At 42.9% G+C, this 19,762-nt stretch overlaps 1 protein-coding gene across 1 annotated transcript in view; it reads right to left on the reverse strand.

The window, feature by feature from the left end:
* The window catches only part of dnah9 (dynein, axonemal, heavy chain 9), a 114,969-nt gene that overhangs the window by 12,676 nt on the left and 82,531 nt on the right, over positions 1-19,762 (reverse strand). Inside the window, exons 64-73 of the mRNA XM_041029408.1 lie at positions 17,799-17,963; positions 16,319-16,459; positions 14,688-14,858; positions 14,386-14,508; positions 11,928-12,121; positions 10,732-10,880; positions 8,649-8,776; positions 4,219-4,446; positions 633-824; positions 285-476 (exon numbers count right to left, since the gene is read on the reverse strand). Coding sequence (XP_040885342.1) covers positions 285-476; positions 633-824; positions 4,219-4,446; positions 8,649-8,776; positions 10,732-10,880; positions 11,928-12,121; positions 14,386-14,508; positions 14,688-14,858; positions 16,319-16,459; positions 17,799-17,963 — 1,683 coding nt within the window. The remainder of the gene's footprint in view (positions 1-284; positions 477-632; positions 825-4,218; positions 4,447-8,648; positions 8,777-10,731; positions 10,881-11,927; positions 12,122-14,385; positions 14,509-14,687; positions 14,859-16,318; positions 16,460-17,798; positions 17,964-19,762) is intronic.

Consider the following 19,762-nt stretch of genomic DNA (forward strand, 5'->3'; position numbering starts at 1 on the left):
TAATTATAGTGATTCAATTAAAGCAATATTAAACCACCACTAATTTGTTGGAGGCCACAGAGAAGCTCCTTGGGGACAGAGACAACACCCAGAGAGGCATAATCATAATATTTTCTTGTATTGTAACAATGGGTTACACTGTATTTATTGCCTGAACTCACCATGTTATCCTGTTTTCTGTCTTTTCTATTATGTCCTGTTTTGTTGCTGGGATTATTTCATTTAATGTTTCATGTCTAACAGCAGTGAATGGCCTCATGTGAGTCTAACCCTGTTTGCCTCACCTGGTGGTAGCCGTTATAGTCCATGTTTCCAGGCAAGGGGAATCCAGGCGCAAGGTACAGCTCCCCCTCCATCATCTCGGGCTTGATAAACTCCTCCAGGTAGGTCCGACACAGACGGCGGTCCCAGTCGTCTGTGATGTGACCCCCGTACATGATTTCACCAAACAGGTAGCGCAGGTCGTCATACGGCACCTGGGAATTAGAGACAGAGGGGGATCTTGTTTTGCTGGAAGGTGGCCTGTGGTGCTGAGCTGAGGTCACATGTGTTTAGATTTCCAACTAAGATTACATAAGGTGGGCTTTGTAATCCTTTGCACAGAAATAAATGAAAAACAGAAACACAGGTACCTTAGGATTGGCCTCCAGGTAGTTGTAGAGGACGTTGATAGAAATGGTGAGGTCTCCGGTGTTAAAGGGGTACGATCTGTTCCAGCCTTGAGGACCAAACTTCCTCCTCTCTGCCACAACCGCGTGGAAGTAGCACAGCGCAAACAAAATGCTCTTGAACTCATTCTCCCGTGCACACATTTCCAGCGTGTCCTGGAAAACAAAGACGCACAGATTGACACATTTAAAAGGCGCGTACTAACGCCTCCTCACCTGTACGGCTGCATTAATGGAGCCACATCTGCGTGTTACAGGTAGAAAGTTGTGGCAGGCAGTCCTGTGATCTGTTTTCGTTAAGTCCCCAGCGGTGCAGCGCGCTAACAGACAGACAATGAGATGACTAGATGGCAATAAACCCAACGATGAGATTCCCTTTTAATTGTCACAACTTGTCAGACGCTTTCAGCCTCCAACCGTCTCCAGGGCTCATTATTCCAGACAGGCAAATAAAAAACTGGACGTAAATGGCATTATAATCTCTGGGGGGAGAGACAGTTAAATAAGCATGCCAATAACCCCTATGGAAACAGGAAGGCTAAATTCTCTTTATTCCAGCATGTGTCATGGTGAGTGCCATGGTGAAGGCCTTTCACTCTCCAGGCTGCAGTGCCCTGGGCTGACTCTTATGATGCACGTGTGAATATACACACACACATAAGTACAGTGCAGACTGACTACCCCACACACACACACACCCTTCTGGAGGTTTCGTTAATATTCTGCACAGTACTCCTCTGCTCAAAACAGCTGAAACAGATGCATAGCCTCCCTATTCATGACCTGTGGACTGGAGAGAAACAACACGTAGTCAGGCTGCAGAGAAAAAGGCACATAAACACACACACGTGCACGTGCAGCCAAAAACACACTTCCATCTCTATGAACTGACAGATTTTTGAGATTAGCATCTGGGTATGCATGAGTCTGAATAACCTGAAAAAATTTTGACAGATAAAGTGAATTGATCAGTTTCAGCAAACAGGGAATTGCAAATCCATAACAGCTTATTTCACAACAGTATTATAAAACTGTTATCTCAGTAAAAACCTAAACCATTGTGCCAGCTTTACCATTAGCCTGCCCAGACTCCATCTTACAGGATTCTGGGGATGGAAATAGGCAGCGGAGCTGTACGCATCTCCCAGTGAAAAGGTCAAGAGGAAAGAAACTGTCATTTCTCTGGCTTAGCACAGGCTTTAGCCATGCGGGTGGGCTATTACAGAGAGTTAGCCTTACATTGATTAGCTTTCACTGAGTACACATGACTGGAATATTCCCTCCATACTTGCCTCAGCGGACCTCCCCGAGGCTCGGCACAAGGCAAAGGCTCACAAGCACGTTGCACTTATCAGGCAGATAGACATCGGCAAACTAAGGATCATGGAAATGGACTGGGAGGAAGCCGAGCACTCAGGTAATGGTGCGGAGGAAGATGCATTGGCAGCCAAGCACTGGGGTAATGGTAAGGCTTAGATAGAGACGGAGAACTGATAAGGTAAAGAAAAGCCGGGAGAGGCCACTGCAGTGCACTGATCCATTCTTACTACGGAGCCTGTAGAATGGCCCAGCAGCGTGATATTGTCATTCACCGCCACTCACTGATAACAAACACAAAATATAGCGAATTGACTTTGTTGTGATCTCCGTCCTAAAGTAATACCTCCATCTCCCCATACAATGTAACAACACAAACTTTTAACGTTAGCATGTGCTACGCTCACATCTGTCCTCCGTGGGTCAGAGGCAATTCCAGGGCGAGTGAAAGGTGACCGCAACCATCTGCTAGCTACTACATTTCTGCAAATTGGCAACTTGATGAGAAATCTGGAGCGAAAATTGGCATGTGTTGCCTCAACTGCCACTCATCGCAAAAAAGGAAAATGAGTTCTTTGGAAGGAAGGTAGTGTGTTATCAACATAAAGTATCACCTGCTCTCAAATATTAAAGATTCCAATACAATGGGCACTTGAAAACAGTACATTTTAAGGGGTGACATCATCCTCCACCTGTGGTTGTAAATTTAAAGTCCAATTAATAAAATGATCACAGATTTTTCTATCACGCCTTTCTGAACTTTCTCACAAAATTAAAAGGTCTTTTTCTGCTTTGGCTTATGATTAAAACTGAAGTGTTCTGAAGTAAAAGCTGAAATACCAAGCTGTAAAACTCCCCCACCAGCATTCATTGCTGAACTTCACTTATGCAAAGAACACAGTGTGAGACATGACGGATTTCCAGCATTTTCATTATGCAGTATGTTATATTAAAACAGACACAGTGGTTTCAGAGAGTATCCAGACCCCTTCATTTTGTGCACACTTGATTGTGTTGTAGATTTAATTGAAACGGATAAAACTGCCATCTCTGCCCATCAGTCTACAGTCAATAACCCATTAAGGCTAAGTGAAAATGCTTTGGGTCACTGTTGTGCTGAAAGGAGGATGGTCTCTCCAGTGCCAGGTCAGGTGCGCTGAAGCATGATGCTGCCACCACAACGCTTGACTTCATCTTCTTCCTCGTGCTCTCACGAGTTCTTTCAATGCCATTTGGCAATCTCCAAGCAGTCTGTCATATACTTTATTTCTTCTCTCTAGCTTCTCTACCATAAAGCTCTGATGGAGGGAGTGCTGCTGAGATGGCCGTCCTTCCAGCATGTTCTCCCATCTCTTCAGAGGACTCCTTGCCCGATAACTCGGTTTGGCTGGAAGGTCAATCCTACACAGAGTCTTGGTGGTTCCAAACTTCACATTTTCAGGATTACTGAAGACCCAGTGCTCCTGGGAACACTCAAAGCTTTAAAAATAGTTTTATAGCCTTGCCCTGATCTATGGCTCACCACAGTTTTATCACAGAGGTCTGCAGAGACTTCCTGGGACTTCATGGCCTGGTTTCTGTCCTGCCATGCAGGGTGAATTGTGGGACCTGATATACACACAGGTATGTGCTTTTCTAAACTATGTCATTTCATGTCAAAGGTGGACCCTTTGACAACGAAAGGTCTGAATACTTTTGCAAATAAGTATAAGCACTTCAAACCCATGTACATTTTATCATTTACAATAAAATGAAGTTGTATCTTGTTGAGGGGAGGTTTGTTTTAAGGCTGCATTAATGGATTTTTTTTTTTTTTTTGGCCAAGGGTGCAGCAGAACAAGCTGTACACTCAACACTGTCATATTATCACCCAATAAAGTAGTTGAGGCGAAAATGTTAGCAAACTGTTGCTTATTTACAGACCCAGCAGCCCATGTTAGCATTTATCGAACAGCTGCAAGTGCAATAATGTTCACTCTGTTTCATTTCCACCAACCACCTGAGAAAAATGTGACATCTTTCACACCACACACATTAGTTCACGAGCTCATTTTATAGTAAAGATAACAGAACTGAAATGTAGTGGAAAGAAGTGTAAAGCAGTTTAAGTACAAATAGTGTAGTACCTCAAAACTGAGTGCAAGTAAATGTTCGGTATTTAATTTATTTCCAAGGGTGAAGAGTTTATTATTTTCAGATGACCTCTGGGAATAACATCACACCTCAGTGTTACCTGGTTGAAGTTGTCCAGGGCCTTGTGCAGGTTGGCATGCATGCCAGTAGGTGGTTCATTGGTGATCTTGATGGAGTTCTCCAGGATGCCCTGTGGGATGATGTGACCCTCGGGGGTGGAGGAGGGCTCAGCGCTGACAAACACTCTGAAGTTCTCTTGGCTTCCCTCTGCATGCTGCTCCAGAAGTTTCTCTAAAGTACCCAGCCAGCGAGCCACCAAGTGGATGTTCTACGAACAGGAAACAAGGAGAGGAGAGGAAAATTGCATGTTATTGGTAGAGGAAAGCCTAGTTGTTAGGCAAAAGTAATTTTCCTCCGTGAGGGCTGCACCCAGATAATGTTTTCTGCTGGATATCTGTGAAAGTCTGGGCTTTAACGGATAACACCTAATAGCTTAATTATGTACTTGATGCTGGAACTGCCGTTATAATTTATTTTTGTAATGACAACTAGCAAAAAGCAGCAATTAAAATGTTGCACATTCTCCTCTCTCTTCACTGTGACTTTGATGTGGCACCAAATTAAATGGTACACAGCACTTCAAACCCATTTTCAGGTTGCTGACATTAAGCAACCGTTCTCCAGCGTAACTTCAGCCTGACTTTTCTGCATATTCATCTCTCAGTGCGGCACGGGCGCCGGAGCTGACTTGTACTATCACACAAGCATGGATGAGCTCAATTTTCCATCTCAACTGTCCTGACACTTACAGGATATCCTGTGAATGATAAGGAGTCAGCCAAGCCCCCCACATCTCACCATGCAGCGCTGCCCATTCCCTAAATCTAATTACAGCACTAATAACTCCAGTCATTAATTCATAAGCCTCTTTACTTTCTCATTTCCCTTTGCTCTCCATATTTAATCTTCCTTATGATGGCTGAAGTTAGCCCTCTTTCCGAACGATGGGACATGACACGAAGAGGAACGTCAAATTTTTGGGAGAGTTGTTGGGGGGGGAAAAAAAAAAAAAAAAGAAGAGGGGAGGAAAGTTTTACATTCTGTGAGAGAGAAGTCCGCGAGAAGCTGGAAGCTGAGAAGGGGATAAGTTAGTTTGCCACTTGATGCCTTAGAGAATAATGAATGGTATACAAATTAAAAGTCTAAATTCAAGTGCTTTTTCATCAAGCCACAGTACAACTCTTCCTCTTGGCATGTAAATACTTTGGCAATAAAGGAAGCCAACAGAAGAAGTGAGAGACTGCCTCAGAACTTGTCACTGTAATGAAACCATTCATCCTCTGGCTGCAGGGGGAGAAGAGGGGGAGGAGCAGAGGGAGGGGGAGAGAGAGAGAGAGAGAGAGAGAGAGAGAGAGAGAGAGAGAGAGAGAGAGAGAGAGAGAGAGAGAGAGACAGTCCAGCAGGACGACAGACAAACAAACAAGACAGAGGAGCAGCCACTATTTTATGGCTTTTTAATTAACTTTCAGGTGCAACATTTTTTGTTCCCTCAACGTCTTCTTGATAAGGGCCTTCCAGCCCCGGTGATGACGGCGCTGATATTACATCAAAGAGTCACCTATTTACATAATAATATAAAAGTTGAATCTAAAACCCATTAGAAGACACCACTGGCAAGGTCTTTGATGCATTGCTATCAAACACAACCTGAGGGAAAGCACAATGGCACATCCAACTGCCTGTCACGCACACGGCTTGTACAATAGCAAACACACACACAAAAAAAGAAAAAAAAACGTGCAGGTGCGCACACACATTCTTTTCTCTTTCACACACACAAAAAAACACATTTGTCAAGGAGCAGCGCCGAGGACAGCTGCACAGCTGGGCTCCAAGCACTGAGGAGGCGGCCCTGCAGTGGAGAAGCACTCCAGACTCCAGACTGACGTAGGAACACAGTGAACGGGACTGAGGCGCTGACAGCATGACAGACTGCCGAGTCTAAATTTAAAAATATGCAGGACACAGTTTCTGTGTTGTCTGTTCTTAATCGTTGGCTAACTCTCTGTAATACACTGAAATTAAATTTCACAGCATCAATGCAGGAATTACGCTTAAAAAAAAAAAAAAAAAAAAACCTCATGGGTGTTATAGTAATAAGATCCTCCACTATACTAAACTGATGCTTCCTGAGAAACCAAAGTGACAGAGGTAAAACTGTCATAACTGAAGCATGGACCAGGCAGAGCACTGAAGCTGTGCTTGCATCAGCAGACTGGCACTAGCTGTTTCATTCATGCTGCACAGTGACTGACTCATTCATCAGCCGACTACCATACTTCCAACCATATTCATGCAGGTGTACAGTGCAGCCGAGCCTCCTCCTCATGTGTCTCATGCATTTGTTTATGAAGGAGGGTTTAGTTCTTCTACCAGAATCCTTGCGGCTGCTCTCATTCGTTGAGAACTCGCAGCCTCTTCTGACAGATCGAACAGTATAACCGTGACCATTGACATTAATTGTTACATTATCCATGAGACATCTGGGAGAAATACTTGGGCAGCCGTCCTCCCATTTCTCAACTAAAGAGTATAAAATGTTGGAGATAATTCACTTCAGATTAACTGATTAAAAAAGGGCCACAGTATTGATATTCTCAGTGTGGCTGATTTTTCAATTTCTGCCTAGTAGGTTAAAAAGGGTCATCTCGACATCAATAGTTAAAATGAATCTTGTCTAACTCTTAATGTAAGATTTCAAGAAAAGAGGAACGCATGAATCATTTAATACTACCAAAGCTGGCTCTTCCTTACAAAGTAAAGTGAAGGGAGGACATTGAGACAGAGTATTTTCGGCAAACCGTCTCTGCTGCTTTCTCTTCCATCTGCAGCTGCTGGCTGCAAATGGGGTGGCTTTAGCAGTAAATATGCGAAGAGACTGGCGAGTTTAGGCCACTCGATTCCCGCTGCCCGGCCGATGTGGGATATTCAACTGCAATCTGTCCGATTGATTGCCTCTCCCTCTCTCCCTCCTCCTCCCTCCTCCTCCATCCCAGTGGCCTGCTTTCAAAGTTTCTGCATCTCTGTCTCCCAGGCCCATCAGAGCAGGGGCTGCTGCTCTGTAGTATAATTACCCGTCGGCGAAGGGAAACCTGCCATTGACCTGGCCCTCCGCTGATGGAGTCGGTAAAGGTGGACTGCGAGACGCGGGGGTGGGGGGGGTAGGTAGGAGGATAGCCGGGATGAGAAGGTGAGGTGGGGAGGGAGAGATAGTAGGTTTGCAGGAAAGGTGGGAGGACGTGAGGATTGATAAGAGAGAAAATCATAAGACTAAAGTATGAAAGTGGTGGAATGAGAGGGTGGGAAGAGGAACAGAAGAGAGAAGATGGAGCGTTATATCAGGAGAAAATACTGTTGGTAAAAACAGGAGAGAGAGGAGTATGATACCTCCCCTCCCCTCCCCTCTGGTTTCCTCTCTCTCCCCTGCCTGTGCCACGGGGGTGGCTCACAGCAGGCAGACAAACGGACAGCCGATGATAAAGCGAGTGGGAGGTTTGTTGCCAGGGGGACAAGGCCTTTTTAAGCCTATCGATCGGGATTCTTATGCAAAGGTAATTAAACAACTACTTGTCTGTGCTATCATGGGTCTTGAGCAGAGAGCGATGGCATCCCCATCTTTTCTTTCTTTTTTCTTTTTTTTTTTGTGGAATTTCTACCAGCTGTGTGAATTAAAAGAAAAGGGTGTCCCGCAGTGCCCGGTCTGCGGTTCATATCTGTCGATACTTCCCATTAAAATTCCACCAAGGTTTCCACTTTAAATGCAAACGCCAGCCTTGCCCTCCAGATAAGAGAACAGACACTGTGGCTGTAGATATTGTACTGTATAATGTCGCGGCCCCTTTCAGTAAGGAAATTTCTGCAGAAAATTTAATTCACTTCTCAATGCAGACGAACCTGGGAGGAAAGCAAACATCCCAATGAGTGTGCAACGAAGAACAGAGAGATAATCCAATGGAACTCAATCACAACACACGCAGATAAAGGAAATGCCACCTGAAACCACTCACGAATAGAAAATCCTTGACATAAATGAACTCTGTATTCCCTCATCATTCATATAAAATGTGCCTTAGATATGTGTGTTAGCTTGTGTTTTTGTGTCAACAATATGTCCCTTTGTATTGCAAAAAAATTTGTTCTGATTTGGCACCTTCTGTGTGTGTTGGATGGAGTTTATCACGTAGGACACTCCAGTGAGACCCAGAATCTTTGAACAATTAAATTGAACTGTCACTTTATACATTTTGTATTTTGTTCAAATACCCTGAACTGTAATTGGATCTACACAATACAACTGTCAGATCTTTATATGAAAACAAATAATGTGATGTGTGGCTTCTCTGTGAATGGTGAATTTATGAGGGTGAGCACAGAATACAGGAAAGTATTTCTTGTGCATTATACTGAATATCCAAGAGATATTTTTGTCTGTCTGCAGTGTGTGTGTGTGTGTGTGCAGGTGTACTGTACCTGTAATATGACCCAGTGGCCGTTCTTCGCTGCCAAATCGAGGGCTTGCTCCGCTATAATCTCCTGACCTTGACCCAGAGAAACATTATGGAAATTCTTGTTGTCAAATGTGTAGCCCAGCTTCTTCCCTGAGAGAAAACAGATACGAAATCGTTACAAACAAAAACATCCTCCTGACATGTTGTAAATAAAATAAAAAATGTTTAAAATGTAGCCACCAATACGTTTTGTGTTTCTACATGAGTTAAACATGTTGTTAACATTGTTTTAAAGCAAATCACAAAGCATTTCCTTATTTAGCCAAACCTAGGCTAAATATCCGCCACCTAAAAGTGGTCAGTATATCAACAAACCAATATTAAAACACAGAAGCCTCAAGCTAAGGGTACTGAATCATCAGTGTCCCCACCTGGATCAGTAGCTTTCTGACCAAGAATAATATAGCATACAATACTTCCCGTTTAGATGGAAAACTAATGAAAGCTAGTGAAGAAATAATTTTGAGTTAATTGTATTACAGCCAGGTGACTGTTGAGCTATTGATCCCATACACAGTGTTTATATAAACCTAGCTTTTAACTGAATTTAACAAATCAGCAACACTTTGAGCTTACAACTGAACTGAAAACAGAAACAGCACCATTAATATCTATAATATATGTTACACTGACATTCATTTGAACACTGATCACCCTGATTAAGAAAATGAATTTGCTTCAAACTAAATCTGTATTGATTTTACAGTGATAATAATCTTCTCATCTAATTTTCAGAAAGACGTAAAACGAAACAATTTTCCCCAGAAGTCACATGTTTTTTTGTTTAACTTCACAGTCGGCAGATGGTCTGGGGCTCAGCCTTACCTTGAATCTGCCATTGAGATTTCACAATACAATTACTTGTCGGCTTCATTAAAACTCCAACCTGAAAGCAGGCAGATAGTGAGGGTCTGTCTCAGGGATATTAGTCCCCTGCAGAGCATACAAATTCACATCATCTATCTAATGAAAATCTAATTGAAGCCCAATACCAATGAGAAACCCAATAGTCACAGCTATAATGGAAAAGCACCTCTTTCTGGTTCAAGCTGCTGCTACTCATCATCAACACGCTCGCTCTACAGCTGCAGCGATTGGCTACTTCTAGCTTTGATGTGACTGACTACACTCAGAGCGAGGGTGTTGATAATCAATAATCACAGTCCTTAGAGGCCATTCCGGCTCAAGTGTTCCACCCTTATCATATTAGGAAAGGATTGGGAATTTCAGTATAAGGTCGAAGGTCTGTCTACGGGCAGGTCTCCGGCTGATTTAACCACCTGCTGCTGCCTGCTTTCCAAGTGTTTGTAAAAATGCTGCATTTAAAATACGTAGAAAGTACTGTATATTCTGGATTACAACATTAATCGTGATGGTTAATTGCTTGAACACAGAAAAACAGAAACTACCCAATGTATAGGGACTAAAGTAAAAACACTAGAAATCTCTTGGTTCCAGTAAACCCATACAATCTTTCATAAAGATGATTTCAAACACACACAGTCTGAATACTTTGGCAGCGGATTCCACAGTGTCAGGCTGTGATGCCGCCGCGTTTCAGGTCAGTACGAAAGCTCAGACTTTTGACATATTTTTGGTTAAAAATCAAAACAGCGCATCCTGCCGCCGCCCGTATTATTCATACAGGAATGTAAAGTAACTCTAAACCCAATGACATTTACTTTCCACTGCCCCTAATACACCAGTGGTGTCGTCTCATATATTTGTGACCTTTAGTATAATCTCTTCAATCTAGCCAGAGCCTGTTGTGTATTGGCAGCGATAGCTGATATCACAGCAGGGACACATAGCAGATGTGTTAGGATGACTGATAATCATATGCAGTAAGAATCAAAGTGGAAATCGTGGATGCAGGTATGCGTGCACTTAACTTCAACAGGCTATTCCACGAAAATCACGCACGTTCCCACGGCATAAAGAAAAGACAGATGAATTGGAAATATGTATGCTCTGATAAAAGTCCAGAACACACTCTGAGGCTGAATTTTATGCCTTATTAAAGATAAAACAAGCGAGAGTATTACCATGTTTCTCCACATCCTTCAAAGGGTCAACTCCAGGAGAGAGGATGAAGAACATGGGCGTAGCTGGACTAGACTCTTCAAAGGAGACGGCGAAGTCCAGCGATCTGCCAATCACGTACTTGCTTCCCAGTTTCTCCTCTACAAAGTCTCTGTGGGGGAGAACATGACTCAGTTCTCCTCAAGACTTTTTATTATCTTTGACCGACAAGCTGAATAACTTGAAGAGCTGAATTCTTCTGTAGCACAGTGCACTGGACGGACAGATACTTACAGAAAAATATTAACACAACTGTACTGTCAGTCAAAATTACACCAGTTTAACTCTTAATTTCAAAAGCTTTAATGAATGTGCCAGGACACGCTTATCATTGATAACAATACTTTACCAATAAAATGCTTTGATCATGTATGAGTCATTGTATAGGCACACCAGAGAATGGCAGAAGATCTACCTCTTCATTGATTCAGTCTATTCAAAACATATCACACTATTCTGAAGGGGACTCTTTATATTTTCTCTGTCTCTGTTATCGTGATCGCTGCCTGCACTGTGATTGGTCAATATGCAAATTAGATGACACTGGCTTCCCAGGGGGGATACCTTCAAGGGACGGCGAAGGTCATGTGATAGACACAGCCAGAGGCTTTGACAGAATAGTTTGGTAAGCAAACCAGAACCAATTATTTTCTTTATCATTATTAATTGTTTTGTCTATAAAAGATCAGAAAATGACAAAGTGCAGCTCTTTTTTTTGACATGAAAATACTGATTAGTGCAGCTTCCATATTTGCTGTTGCTGTAACAGTATTAACTTAAACTATTAAGTAAAATATATGCATTGCATTGCTTTATTTTATGTGATCATTTCCAGATAAGATATCCAGCTAGAGACTGCACATAAAGACCAGGTGGAAATTGGGTCCAGGTTGGATACAATGATGTCCCTGGACAGAGGGTAAGGGCTATTTCTGGCCTAATTATGATGCTCCCTGATTTTACCTGCAATGCTGTGTAATTGCAGGCATTTCTGAGCAACAGACAAACATAGCAGCAGTGAGCACAGGTGTCATGTCAGCTCAGACTAAAAGCCAAAGGTCAAGCTGTTTAACCCTTAACCTTTCACCGAAACAGGACAGGTCAGTAAGATCCTTCACAGATCACAGAGCAAAGGTCGAGCTATGATTCCACGTCTCACCTGACAGCGTACGTCATGCGGTCAGGCCTCAGGGCCCTCATCATGCACAGCCTCTGAAGCGAGGTTTTGTTCTTCCACTCCTGGGGGAATTTCTCCTTTTCCGGACACTCCGACTCCACAAACTTCTTCCAGCGTTTGGCTGAACCTTCAATGTCTCGGTCCAGGTTTCTAAACTCTTCCATGGAGCACAGGGACTGGTGGTTGTGAAAAGAAAAGTGATTTGTACAGGAAAAACTACCGTTTCTTTTTTTTTTTTTTTTTAAAGTGCTGCTACTCTGTGATCAGCGATGCACATTAAAGTTTCTGACCACTTCAGAACAATTTCGCAATACACAGCAAAAGAACTAACTTTGTTTGCAAAACTTAGAGGGGGGAAAAAAAAACAGACAGGAGTGCTTCTCTTTCCTCACAACTATAAAAATAATATTTATTCAAAAAGAAATGCTGAGTAAACATGATCCCTTTCATAACGGCCCGGGGGGTGGGGAGGACTGAATATTCATCCGTTGCGGAACCAGTGGGGATTTTATTGTGATGCCCCAGCTGACAGACACCTTATCTCATCTGTGGACAACAGCAGTGTCACACATTGCAGCCTCGAGCAGGTACACTCCCTGACGAGTATATACAAACACACACACACACATGCAGTGTGTAAGCTGTCTGCTGTACTGAGTCCTGGAACCTTCCTACAGCAGACACATGGTGTCATGGAAAAAAAAGAAATAAATCCATGAGGATTCAGATTTCTGTTCCTCCAAAACTGCACAACCACTTAGCATGAGGTGGTAAGATAGAGCGAGGCGAGGTGGCTCAGCACACAGTCTTTGACTTCAGCTCTGTTTGTTTAATTACCACAGGCGGCTGGCAACCTCTCAGCTCCGGTGAGGGGAGAACACACAGGGTCTCATGGGACTCCTGCTCTGCTAATATCATCAAGAGGGCCAAGCAATCAGGGGATCTTATCCCCCTTTAAAGCTTTCCAACTGATTATGTTTCCAACTGCGATAAGAAAATCGAGTGACAGAATTTGATTAGCGGTGCCTTAAACATCCACAGTAGGTTGAGTGCAGTTGGAGAAAGGCCGTCTCCGAACCCTCCGAGGAGGTTTAGGTTAAGTTAATATTCTAGGCGGTACAGATTGAAAAATTCATGAGCATGAGAGGCTAAAAAAAACATGCCGCCGCCAGGGTTTAGTTTGCTGCTAAACCGATCTGACATGTGAGGGAACCTCTGCTGCTTGACGTCCACTGGGCTGCGTCGGCAGACGTCTGTCCTTTAGGAGGAACTACAGGTATCCGGACTTTATTCTACAGCTGTTTAAATGAACCGGCTTCGCAGAGCAAAGTCGGGCCCCTGAGATCCACCATGCTGTCAGACGGGAGGTTTGGGTGAAACAGAGAAAATAGACTTCAATTATGCTGCCAATGCCTTTAGTGCGTCTTCAGTTTAATACAGAGTTGTTGTTGCTGGGAGACTCGGCTGAACAAATTGCATCATAAGGAGCAACTCCACATGCTGCGTAGAGTGACTAAGTGCTAAAATAACTTGAGGCAATTTGTGGAGTTAAGCCATGACTCTCACACATGACAGGGTGGACGAAAGACATAAAAGTCAATTAAATTTTTAGTCAAGGCTATTTTATTTGGCGTAGCAACACTGAGGGGCAGCTGGGATGGGATTCTAAAAAATGGAGCTGATCTCCAATTTACTCTCTACTCTCCTCATGTATCTTTTGAATACATTTCTACAAATCTCAGGTGGACAGCTTTGTCTTTAGAAAACAGCATATTATTTGTGGATGTAAGAGCAACTTTATATTTTAATTTTGTACAGATTTTGGCAATAGAGTTTTGTGCTGATTGTTTGCACGCGTCGCATAAGAATGAAGAGATTTATCATTTTAACTCTTAATATTAACTTGCATCATCCAATTTCACATAAACCTGGTATATAACATGGTTATCAGTCTGTCATCAGACAGTAGACAAGTTAATACAAATATATTTTTGGAATAAAGTGAACTTTGAACTAACTTATGTTACCAGTTAGCTTGCCAGCTTAAGGCTGCAACAAATGACTATTTTCATTATCAGTTAATTTGTTGACTATTTTCATAATAATGTTCCTTATTTCATTCATTATTCATTGTTGATTCATTGTTTAGTCAAAAGAATAAATTGAAAGCAAAGCAAGTAATGATGTCATATCATGTCATGATCTGCCGCTTATCTGGGTCCAGGCCCAGGTCGCGTGTCATTTGATTTAACGATTCACTGTCCCTAACAACAGCCACAGTTTCAATCACTGCGGCACCAAGCATCACCTTCTCATTGTTTGACCACTCACTAAGAAAACATTTCATCCGTTTCTGTTCCTTCCCACATCACAACAAGAATATATTTCCTCTTCATCGTCATTACATTTCAGATAAGGCCATCTCTGCCTGTTTTCATACCTTGATCCCTCCCCAGGAGTGACTGGATAGGAAATCCACTGGAGATGTTACACCTGGTTGGACAGGGTATCTCAGAAGGAAGTCCAGTTCTGCAGGGTTTATTTCTTTATTCATCAGCAGGATCTGGGGGGACACGACAAACAGGAGCGACTTTGAAACATTGTATTTTTAGCACAAACCACATTTCCTTTCCACTTGATTAGATCCAGACAGGGCCGCTGGTCTCAGGAGCAGCTGATTCAATGGTGAGCTTGTTCTCAAAACAAACCATGCAGAAGATGAAACTGGCCTCCCTTCCCTACCTGGAAGGCGAGCTGAGCGATGTACGTGAGCTTGTCACACTCAAACAGGCCTCTGGTGGTGTACTGGAAGACTGAGGAGGTGATGCTGTCAATTAGGTTGGACACCCGCTGCTTCAGAGCCTCGTCCGGTTCGGCCTTCAGAACCGCTTTCTGGAAGACCACGCTGAACGCCTGCGGGGGGACACACAGGGGTGGGTACAACACTCAACACTGACTCAGGATCTGACATCAATGTGTTACAAGTAAAATACAAACAATATTGTGGAATAAAGAGTCACTTTCAACAAAATATACACCAACAAAACAAGTGATATTAATCAATACCTGGGTTTTGTTGACATGTGGCTCACAGTGGCCTTCAATTATAAATTGGATAGCGTGTAGTCAGTGTCATTCACCTCTGACATGATGGATGAGATGCAGTTTACTCTAAACATGAACTAATGACCCGATCAATGCTACTCTGGCTCTTTATGAAAAGCCTTTAACGTGCATACGAGTATGCATGTCGTTTAAATATCACCTTTTTAACTTTGTTGAGAGCACTGTGGGTTTATGAGGGCAGTGAGACTGAACCCAAAAAAAAATAGAGCTGTGGGTCATAAAACCAAAACAATGAGCTGACAGATGCTAAAACCCTCCATGGAGCTGAGGGGAACTGCAGCTTCAGGCTCAAAAATTGGCAGTGGGTTCGTCATCGTGACTGACCTCTTTTCCATTACACTTAGTCCTTTGACCCAACACTCATGTAAAAACATTGATTAGCGCGGTTTTAAAGCTTTACACCTTAAGTAGGAATCAATGGGCCTGGAGCTGAGTGGCACAGACAGTGTAAGGAAGTCAGAGTTTTGAGAGAAGGATTAGGATGTTGGTTTGGGTCTTCTCATGGGATCTGTTGCGAGCCTATCCTGGAAACTCTGGCTGTTGCTAATGTACAGTGAGATTTCCTGGAATACAGGGGTGGATTTAAATAAACAGAGAAAGTTAAGCTCAAATATATCAGACTCGACTTCATTCTCAGCTTGTGATTACTACAGTACACATCAATTTCTTCAACATACCAAGCAGTGCAGGTGTTAAGGCTACACAAACTACACCCACACCTCATCAAAGGTGCAAGTTCTAGTCTAACTGCAATTCTCTGAAAAGAGAGACTGTAAATTGAAACGTCACTAAGGAAATAGAATAATCGTCATTATCTCCTTCTCTGAGAGCTCTGGTGTCATTTCTGTCAATTTTCCAGTCACACTTAGCTCTAACCTGGTGTGAAGAACATATACTGTCATGCACTTTATTTCATTCACAAGGTCAAAGGTATATAAACTCCGAATGTGTTTTCATTTGATTATTGTTGGGAAATAACTCGGGCCGGGGCAGCTACCTGCGGAGTCGGGAGTGATTGCAAACCATATCTCAGGCTGCCTCCTCTCAGCGCTCGCTGGCTGACAATATGAAAGACATTACGCTCTACATAACCACATTAGGGAGCCACAAACACAATAAAAGCAGGGCAAAGAGCATAAAACATGGTGAGCAAATGGAAGAAGGAGGGGAGAAACAGAGGGGTGAGCGTAAAGAGGGGGTCTCACTGGAGGCGGGGAGGAAACATGGCAGGTCAATAGACAGGCTACCTTGAGAGAGAACTGGTACATGGGGTGGATTTTATTGAGGTCGTTCATTATGAAGTACAATAAGGAAGCCCGCGCTGCTGCCGGTCGGTAGTGCTCCCGAGCTTCATTGATTTTGGCCTCTGTCACCTTGGCTTCTTTTACCTACAGTAAAGATAGTGCAAACACAAAGAGAATCACACACACACACACACACACAGACACAAGCATACCTCTGCACAGATATGCATACACTCAGGGTTCATCAGTCAGCTGAAGATGAAATTGTGCACCATCCAATAAAACACCCTCCAGTGAAGAGCGGAGCTCTTCCAATTTCACGGTTCCAGCTAAAATGTTCTCACACTGCGTGGAACACGACAATTATGAGACTTTTTTGTTTTTACCAGCAAATGCCTGCGCAATTATGCTTAAGAACGAACATCTGCAAAAGGCAGCGCTCGTCTCCTCGCTGACAGAAGGCACGCTCTCATCATCGTCACACAGTACTTTTCAGAAGAGCTCTGGAGTGTCAGAAATATGGGCAATTCTCCACCGGCTGAGATAATACGCTAAGCTGACATGATCTGATCTGCTGACCAAAAGAAACAAAGCAAGGCAATCAGAGTGAAGGGAACACAGTGCAGCTTTAGATTACAAGCCACTAATGACAGTGTAAATATTTAGTACATACAGGTTACTAATGAAATACTCACTGAGTATCTACAAGTAGGTGCAAGGAATAAGTGCTGAGAATTTAGAGGATCTAGAAGCTGGGGATGCCAGCTGTGTTGTTACTAGATAAATGCTAAGCAAATGGGCCTAGGCCTGTCTATCTCTGCCAACTGCCAAACTGTACCACTAGAAAAAAAGCCATGGATGAATTATGCCCAAGAAAATACTTTGCATATAACTTGTGTTTACAATTTGACATTTTTTTTTGCATCCAAATGTAAACAGTTTGTTTCCTCTTTAAAAGTATTTCATGTGGTGATAGACTGAACTATGTGATAGTATGTGCTCTATCATATATCTGAATATAAACCATTACCAGCAAAATTCACACCAAATACTGCAGTTAGAGTGTAAATATCCCATATTTACACTGTAACTGCAGTGGGAAAAAAAAGGTGATTAAGAGACTACTTTATCTTACAGCCCATTTATCTAGTAACTACACTGTAATTATGGCAAAAAGGGTGTGAACAGGGGAACAAATTTATTTTGGTAATTTTTCCTGTCTTGTTATCCAGTAAAAACAGGAACAATAAATGCTTATATAAGTCCTAAATACTTGCAGTGTGATCTATTTTTAAGACGCTCTTAAACATTCTTACATTCCCCTGTGCTTACATATTTGTCCCCCCGTTCAGGTATAGACATGCTTCATCTACTAAATAGTTTTACTGAAATTTGTGGTCTATAAGCTAAAGTGTGGAAAAGGGAAGTGATGATAAAACAAAAAGAAGTTATAAAGACAAAAAAAAAGAAAAAAGAAGAGGACCTTCTCTTCGATTTCGGCAGCGGTGCGTTTGGTGATCTCCAGGTTTTCCACCAGTTCTGTGTCACCCAGGAAGTTTCCTGAAGCTGAGGACAAACGCGACAGCAGGTTGTCCTCCAGGGTTTTCAGAGTGATCTTGAAACCGTTCTGCTGCTTCGTCAGGTCCGACTGAGAACCACAGAAACACACAGAAACTTTCATTTGACAGATTCCACGCGTCAGAGGATTTCTCAGATACAACATACGCTTGATGCCAAGGTCTTTTCTGGCCTTATCAACGTAATCTGAGGCGGTGGGAGATGTTCAAGGTGTGGAGGACATGAATACTGAAGGACACCTCAAAGGCAGAACTAATCAATATGCTCTGCATCGGCTATCCAGACCCATAAAGGAAGCGCTCTGGGCCGGATTAGCCAGCTGCCGTCTGGTTGCTAACTTCAAACCTCTGCCGGGCGACCTAACCCTCGGTGTGATGAGACCGTCGATTCGGGCAAGAGGGGAAGGAGCTTTGATGGTGAACTACACACACACATATATATATACACACACCACACATCCATTGTGAATCATTTGTAATGAGACATTGTGGATCTAATTATGAACCTATACTGGCATCACACAGAAAACACACACACACACACACGTGCAGCTCAGTCATTGGGTTTTGCTCACACCTCACCATATGGATTAGCAAACCCTGTCTAATAAAGCTTGAACTCAAACTGTTTTTTTCTGTCTTTGTTCTCGGTGAAAAAAAAAAAAGTGTCTGAGAGAAACTTTCACTTTTTCAAAGCCTGCTGTTTGAGAGGCGTTGGGAGAACAAAGTCGACAGGGCACGGTTGCTTCTCTTTATTGCTTCATCCTGCTTTGTCCTTCATTATAGCGTGTTGCAGCTCCTTGTTTCTGCTTGATAATGACTTTGCTGTATTGAAGTTTCCCTTAATAGAAGCCTCTGCGACCTTTGAATTGTTGTAATTACGGGAGGGTGGGCTGTTGTGAGATTTGCCTACTCCGGTGTTGTCGGTGACTGATAATAGCTGAGGGTTTTCTGAGTGGCATGATCCCTGACAGACGGCGGTAATACGTTTCTGGCAGCACTGTTTCTGCCCCCCCGTGTAATCACTGGGGGAGCTGGGAGGTTGCTTGAAGGCGGGGAGAGGGGGGCAGTAGAGGGGGTGGAGCTGTTCCTCCTCCCCGTGGCATAATGTTCCCATGACAAAAGATATACATAGCTCAAATCATGCCGGGGAGCAGATAGTTTAAGAGATCACACTGCTTAATTGCTCTCTTTATGACATTATTTCCTATTGCAGTGATGAGAGGTATTTTACACCATTGTTAAAACTAATTGAGCCTCTGCCTTGTTAAATCTTACATGCTCTGGATTTGACGTTATTATAGTTTAAAAGTTCTCCTCTGCCAAAACTGCACGAGGAAAAAAATGAATAAATAAACTAAAAAGATGCTGTGATTGGTGGTATTTTAAGGAAAGACCTGACATACGTGTGCTTTGAGCACAGAGGGGAAAAAAAAATACAAAACTGGTTTGATTGGTGGACACTTAACCGGGGGGACGTCTGCCTGTGTGACTCAACTGTGACCTTCTACTTGCCCAGAGTCGGTGCTCTTGAGGGGGAAAAGCTATCCACACTAAAACATTCCCGACTGGATCCAGTAATGAGTCAGTTTTTAACGATTAGCTTTCCTCTGGCACATTGTACTTGTAATTACCCTTGCTTGGGAAAAACAAACAATTAACCAGTCAGCAGAACACCCTAATTGGAATTAAAATGAGATATTACATTTATCATTTTTTTTTTTTTTTTTTTAAGGCAAATGATTACTGAGTGCCACGGAGCAGCTCTGTTAAGGTACTTTGGGAAGCGGAGCATTTTAGCTCTCATTAACACCGAAAGGCTGGGTAAGAAGTGTGCAGGAGCAAATACACACAAGGACGCACACATGCA

This window comes from Toxotes jaculatrix, chromosome 21 (genome assembly GCF_017976425.1).
Source record: "Toxotes jaculatrix isolate fToxJac2 chromosome 21, fToxJac2.pri, whole genome shotgun sequence".
Lineage (NCBI taxonomy): Eukaryota > Metazoa > Chordata > Actinopteri > Toxotidae > Toxotes > Toxotes jaculatrix.